This window comes from Nicotiana tabacum, chromosome 5 (assembly GCF_000715075.1).
Source record: "Nicotiana tabacum cultivar K326 chromosome 5, ASM71507v2, whole genome shotgun sequence".
Classification (NCBI taxonomy): domain Eukaryota; kingdom Viridiplantae; phylum Streptophyta; class Magnoliopsida; order Solanales; family Solanaceae; genus Nicotiana; species Nicotiana tabacum.
The window spans coordinates 108,978,537-108,985,871 of record NC_134084.1 but is presented as its reverse complement, the minus strand read 5'-3'; the positions used below and the strand labels follow the sequence as shown (position 1 = coordinate 108,985,871).

At 35.7% G+C, this 7,335-nt stretch overlaps 1 protein-coding gene across 1 annotated transcript; it reads left to right on the top strand.

Annotated features, from left to right (window-relative positions):
* Nucleotides 1–347: 347 nt before the first annotated feature.
* On the top strand, nt 348–6,335 carry LOC107774233 (E3 ubiquitin-protein ligase RHF2A). The gene is given in 9 exon segments (XM_075253936.1): nt 348–477; nt 964–1,104; nt 1,312–1,358; nt 4,839–4,901; nt 4,996–5,104; nt 5,223–5,599; nt 5,746–5,853; nt 5,963–6,165; nt 6,168–6,335. Coding segments are annotated over 8 exon segments (1,065 nt in total). The 5' UTR covers nt 348–477; nt 964–972; the 3' UTR covers nt 6,194–6,335.
* The last annotated feature ends 1,000 nt before the right edge of the window (nt 6,336–7,335 follow it).

Below are 7,335 nucleotides of genomic sequence, written 5' to 3'. Positions count from 1 at the left end.
TTCTGTTATGAAAACATAACGATACTATCTCGAGGTTGGTCATACTTGGCCTCGGTGTTCATCAAGCACTTCGATCTTCGAGTCTTGTACTCCGCCATCGGGCTCGAGCCCGGTCTATCTCGAACTTGTTCTCGGAGCTACCCATCGAGCCTACGAAATCGGGCATACCTGATTTTTACCGTATACAAAAACATGGAGAGATCTTTATAAAGTCTTTTCTTCTATTCAAATTATAAGTAGTTCATGTAATAGAAATTTTTTGTTCATAAAATTATGCATTTACCAAAATGCATTTTAGTGACTTTATTTTTTTTAATGGTGCAACTTTTTAAGCAAATTAAAGGCAAAGGTAAACGTGCCTTCCATTTCTATTTAATATTCCCTTTTTTGTCTCTCAAAATTCTAGGTTCCTGAAAGGGACCTTAGCGTTCATTCTCATTATCTCTTGGGAACAAATTTCTCTAAACTTTACAGGAGGTAAAATTTTCCTAATAACAAAATTCAATCGTGAAAATTTGTCTTTTTTGTTTGAATTTGTGTTTATTTGCTTTTAATTGTGTGAGATTATTCTTTTTCTGATTGTTATTAATTTGTTTGAAGTGCAATTTTTTCTGGTGCTTTAGGGCATTTTTCTTATAGTGAATGTAAATACGTGATTTTCACATTGTCCTGTGTCAAAGTTTGCATTTTTATGGGTTGTTTGAGAAAATTAAAGTTCCAATTTTTATTTGTCTATTCACAGATTTAAAAGACCCATATGACGATATTGTTGAATTAAGAAATCCCCATATAAGAAATTTGCATTTTTGGATGTTATTTTTGTTGAATTAAGAGTTTATTTTAAAAAGAAAATATTTGTTGTCTATTCATTAGTTATAAAATTTTCTTTTTTAAGGTTACATAGGAAGCTAATTTGTGTGATGAGATCTAAAATTTGAATCTGTTTTTTTTTGGGTGCTTAAGGTTTTGGGAATGGATGAGGTCATGAAAACAGAGGGTCATTTGACATCACCTGCAGCTTTTGTGGAAGGTGGAATTCAAGATGCCTGTGATGATTCTTGCAGCATTTGCCTCGAGGCTTTCTGCGAAAGCGATCCTTCTACGGTGAATACTAGTGATGTTTCGCTTTTAGTTAAATGTTTAACATAGCAATGTTTTGATGCTTCAATTTTTTTATAAGGACGTGCTAATGCTTATAAAAAAAAATTAAAAAAAAACTGAAGCATTTATAAGGACATCCCAGACCCCAATTTTACTGGGTCGTTGTTGTTGTGCTAATGCTTAATATATGTGTTTTTTTCTTTCTAATAGGTAACTAGCTGCAATCATGAGTTTCATCTCCAATGTGTCCTGGAATGGTAGGGAGCTGCAAAAGTTTTGTTTACACTATCTTTGCTGTTTTCTACAATATTTATGCAAATAGATTGATATTGTGTATCTTGTTTTTTTCCTTTATTGGGGGGGGGGGGCCAGGGATGGTTTGAAAACTTGCTTTTTTGGCTAGTTCCAAAATGAGCCAGGGAAAGTAGATGGCTTAGTAACTCACTTGAGCAAGTTATATGTCACAACTTTGAAACTCAATGTTACCTAACAAGGGAGAAGTGTATTGTGTATACACACACGCGCTATACAATGAAGAAGGGACAAGAATATGATCTGACAAAAGAATAGGACTGGTCTTTGAAAGGTGATAGCCCGGAACTGGACGCCAGCGAGTCTGTTGGTGGTTGTTAATGTTATTTCTATGTGGCATTTGCTTTTTGTTATTTACAACCATCTTTTAGTAGTTACTGAATGTCATATATTCTCTAGCACATAGTTTTTTTACACCAGCTTCATTTAGGATTTTGTCTTGCTTTCAGAAAACAAAAGGCATAGATTATGCACTCAAACAATTAGCCCAAAGCAATCCTATGGACTTTCGGGGGGAGGGGGGGGGGTTGCTAGATGTATTTCTCTCTGCTATTGTGCTATCGGAGATCAGTTTTATGAGTTGCTAGATCGTATAAATGTGGATACTGCAAGCATGTCTTTGCTGGAAATATTCAATATGGAATACAAATGAGGCATTTTTTATTTGCATAATTAACTTGTAGAAGGGAGAAAAACTATTGCAAACTTTGGAGCTTGTGCAGCTCTGTTAAGAAAAGTGTTATATATACAAATATCACTTGATATATAGCTAGATTTACTTTGGTATTGAAGTTCAATAAGAATTCATAAATGATTACTTCTAACCTACTATCCAGGAAATATACTCTTTATTTTAAGGTAAAAACTGGCGAAAATTTGTGTGGAAGCATAAATCGATACTAAGAAACAAGATTCTCTTCTGCTGTAGAGAATTGCTGGTTACAGACTGTTCCTACTCCTTGCACCTAAAATATGTTACAGAGGTTGTTAGTGAGAGTACCATGTCGTCTTAAGTATTATTGTTTTTATGATATTTATTAGCATTATTTGGTTTATGCCAGGGATGGTTTGAAAACTTGCTTTTTTGGCTAGTTCCAAAATGAGCCAGGGAAAGTAGATGGCTTAGTAACTCACTTGAGCAAGTTATATGTCACAACTTTGAAACTCAATGTTACCTAACAAGGGAGAAGTGTATTGTGTATACACACACGCGCTATACAATGAAGAAGGGACAAGAATATGATCTGACAAAAGAATAGGACTGGTCTTTGAAAGGTGATAGCCCGGAACTGGACGCCAGCGAGTCTGTTGGTGGTTGTTAATGTTATTTCTATGTGGCATTTGCTTTTTGTTATTTACAACCATCTTTTAGTAGTTACTGAATGTCATATATTCTCTAGCACATAGTTTTTTTACACCAGCTTCATTTAGGATTTTGTCTTGCTTTCAGAAAACAAAAGGCATAGATTATGCACTCAAACAATTAGCCCAAAGCAATCCTATGGACTTTCGGGGGGAGGGGGGGGGGTTGCTAGATGTATTTCTCTCTGCTATTGTGCTATCGGAGATCAGTTTTATGAGTTGCTAGATCGTATAAATGTGGATACTGCAAGCATGTCTTTGCTGGAAATATTCAATATGGAATACAAATGAGGCATTTTTTATTTGCATAATTAACTTGTAGAAGGGAGAAAAACTATTGCAAACTTTGGAGCTTGTGCAGCTCTGTTAAGAAAAGTGTTATATATACAAATATCACTTGATATATAGCTAGATTTACTTTGGTATTGAAGTTCAATAAGAATTCATAAATGATTACTTCTAACCTACTATCCAGGAAATATACTCTTTATTTTAAGGTAAAAACTGGCGAAAATTTGTGTGGAAGCATAAATCGATACTAAGAAACAAGATTCTCTTCTGCTGTAGAGAATTGCTGGTTACAGACTGTTCCTACTCCTTGCACCTAAAATATGTTACAGAGGTTGTTAGTGAGAGTACCATGTCGTCTTAAGTATTATTGTTTTTATGATATTTATTAGCATTATTTGGTTTATGCTTCTTAAGTAGGTCTAGATATATAACGATTCAGAGCTTAAAATTACTATTGTCTTTATGATCAAATATAGCAGCATGATTAGATTTACCTAAAGAGGAAAGCAAGAAGCTATTTGCGGAAGAAACATCTGTCAAGCTTTAATGGGAGACAAAGCATCTAGTTACATGGTTTTACTTTGGTGTTTTCTCACTATTATTGGGAGGTGGAATGTAAGGATATTGTAGACTGTATGCAATGGTGGAGCCAGAAATTCAGACAAGGAGATTCAAAAAATACTAGAGTGTCCCACCTAGAATTTGAACATGTGTTCTAAAGCAACTTTTGAACTCCCTTTGGCACTATACTAGAGTCTTCTCTCATTTCAAGGGGATTCAACCATACAAATATGACCAAAAGAAAATTCAATATTCTCCTATTTGTACAATACAATTTTTCGGCAAAGGGGATTCAGTTGAACCCCTTTCCTCCCTTTAGCTCCATCCCACTGTATGAGTCACTTGAATGAAAGTGGTGATTTTGAGGAAGAATATTACCCTTTTTTTACGGAATCACGATCCTTGAGAGAATTGGTGTTTTGGACATCAAGAACTTCAGACTGTTTGATAGCAATGTATGCATAATCATTGCACAAACATTATCTGTCAGAGTGAGACGCGGTTTAAACAAGCTCATTAATATCTCAGAAAATGTCTTTGTTGGGAGGTGGGAGATAGATCCTAGATGTGGTTCTTATTATTAATGAGGTTGTGAACTCAAGACTGAGTAGTGGAAACAGAGAATTCTATTCAAATTGGATATAGACAGGGCACTGAATTATGTGAGTTAGAATTTATTGTTGTACAGATGATTATTTTTGTAGTTAAAATTATGTCAGACAAAAGAATTTGAAGAGAAACTGTGTGAAAAAATGTTTCTCTGCCCTCATCGCTTTTCATCCACCGTTTTTGGTTTTATGTGTCTACATCAGAGGCCATTGCTTCTCTACATCCATGCCTCATTTTTTTGAAAGAATATAAACATTTTATGAACCGGTAATTTTTTTTATTATCTACTGTTTAGAGAATATGCTGTAGGGATGCAGTAAAAATACCCTGTCTCTCACTCACTCACCCACACCCACAAACTACTCTGTTTGTGATTAGAGTTATAAACATTTATTTGTACGCTAGGACACCTTTGTTGAAGAACAAAATAACCTTTTTTTGCTGTTTTTAATTTGGGGCGGGGGGGGGGGAGGGGGGGGTAAAATCTGACTGGCTTATAGATTGTTTTATTCTGGAACATGAGAAGGAAATGATTGAGGGACTATACAGTTATGATGAACATTGAAATATACAGTCTAATTAGTTTAAATTTTTTAAAACAGGTGTCAGAGAAGTTCTAATTGTCCAATGTGTTGGCAGTCCATAAGTTTGAAAGATCAGATGAGGTTCGTTTGGCTTCTTTTTTTCAGTCCATATTTTTCATGATTCTGATTCAGGGGTGTAGGCTTTACTTGACTTTAATTGACTTCCCTCCTTCAGTCAAGAATTGTTTGAGGTTGTGGAACAAGAAAGGAACTTTAGAGTTAATGCGGAAAGAAATGCTACACTATTGCACCTTCCTGCGCTTGGAGATTTCGGATTACAGCATGTATGTGGCCATCTTAAAGGATAAGCATTTTTCACCTGTCATTTGATTTATGAAGTTTCACAAGCTAGCGTGTTGGATGTATTACCTCTACTTATTTTGTTCTTTCATTGCACTGCAGTTACCTGTGGATATTGATGATCCTGAACTTGAAGAGCGCATTCTTCAGCATTTGGCTGCTGCAGTTTCAATGGGAAGGGCTCACCATGCGGGTCGAAGGGAGGGCTCAAGAAATCGCTCATCCACCAATGACCATCCACAATTTTTTCATCCTAATTCCTCTCCTACCACTTCTGTTTCACCTTCTCATACGGGAATAAGTTCTGATCTTGCTGCAGCCACAATAGCTGATTCTTCTCTTCCCATTACCCCCGGTAACAGTGAATCAGCACAACATACGCCTCACCTTTCATCAGTTCAAAGTAATCAACTTTCTGCTTCATCATCTCGATCTGTTCTGAACCCAGCCACAATACAAGGAATATCTATTGGTGATAGGTAGTAATGGTTTTCAACATCCTTTCAATTTTATGCAAACACTTTGGCTTTAATCTTAAATTGGTTTATATTATGGGCTAGGTTGGTTAACACATGCAGATTTCTTAAATCATCTTTCATTTGTTTTTGGGTTTCTGTCTTTCTAGACACTCTTCTAGTTCGTCCTTGACACCAAGCCAAGGGAAAGCTGGACCATCAGACCTTCAGTCACTATCAGAGTCCTGGAAATCTCGATTTAATTCTCTATCAATGAAGTATGAATGACTTCACTCAAATGATTTTTATTCTTAATCTAAGCAGTTGTGCTTGTTTTATGTTTTTTTTGTCATCGTAAGCCACATTATATATGGTCTTGTCTTCCAGATATAAAGAATCAATCTCAAAGAATACACGAGGGTGGAAGGAGAGATTGTTTTCTCGAAGCTCTTCAATGCCTGATGTTGGTTCTGGTAGGAGCGAGGCGAATGCTGGAATTGCTAGTCTATCTCGCCTGATGGAACGCCTGGAAACTCGAGAAAATAGTAGAGCTGGTTCTGTTTCAGCAGTTACTAATATGGTGGATTCTTCACACACACTCCAGAGAGACCATGGTAATATGGGTACTCATATTGGAAATGGATTGAACCGAAACTCAACAGCTTCTGCTGCAAGTTCAGCTCGGAATTAAGTCTTCTATTTAAGCATTTACCTGGTATCTGTCCTCAGCATTTCATCTTTGAATGTAAGTCATTGCTCCAAAGGGACGTTTTTCTTTTCCCTTCGGTGTAAGTCATTCCTTTCTTTTTTGCGTTTTTCCTTGTTTATAGCTTTAAAAATGCTGTTTCTTTATTACTTTTGAAGATGTTAAAAATGGGGTCATTGTCATTCTCACTATTGTTATTCTCACTGAATAAAAGGTCAAGATACATGATCATACACTTCCCTTATTTGAATGAAAATTTGTTATTTGGTAGTAGTGCATGAAAAGAATCTGCTGATACTTTCAGATGGAGACCAGATAACTGAACTAACCACATTTGGTTTTAGAATTTTGCAATGTTAACTTTTTCAAAACTGCACATAATTTGTTTGGTTTGAAAATTCATATTGTTCGTGAAAAATAACCCAAATAGTTATCCTGAAACCAATAACATATATTCTTATTTTCTGAAACAACTACTTATTCCAGGACAATCCAGATTTAAATGTTCCAATTTTCCTTAAATTGTTTAGTGGTTGCATAATTAATTAATTACTGCCTGATTGGTAGTTTGGCAGCTCTAAAGTTGCCCTATGAAAAATGTAGGAGAAATTCATATGTGACAATATGTTAGCTCTAGTACATTTCTGACTCTTTTTTTCACTATTTGTCTTAATTTTTTACCTTGTGTCTGGGAACTTAAGCCGGAATGGTGTCTTAGAATCCAGAGCCTGAACTTAAGTAGGAATGGTGTCTTAAGTCAGAAATTTGTGGAGAACCATATTGTTTTTGTAAGTTGTCTACTCTTCTATGTACCACTTGTATACTGAGATTTTCTCTGGCCTCATGAATACATTATCTTTAAAAAATATTTGCCATGGACCCATCATTACAAGGAGAATATATTAGTCCTGCATTCTTTTTGGAAAACCTAGGGATTGCTAAGTTGCTTACACTTTTGGTTTGTCACTCGCCCTATGCATCGAGTACAGCAACAGAAACTAAGGATTGCTAAAGATACTTTCTTGCTTTGTTGGTTTGTCCCTTGCCCTATATT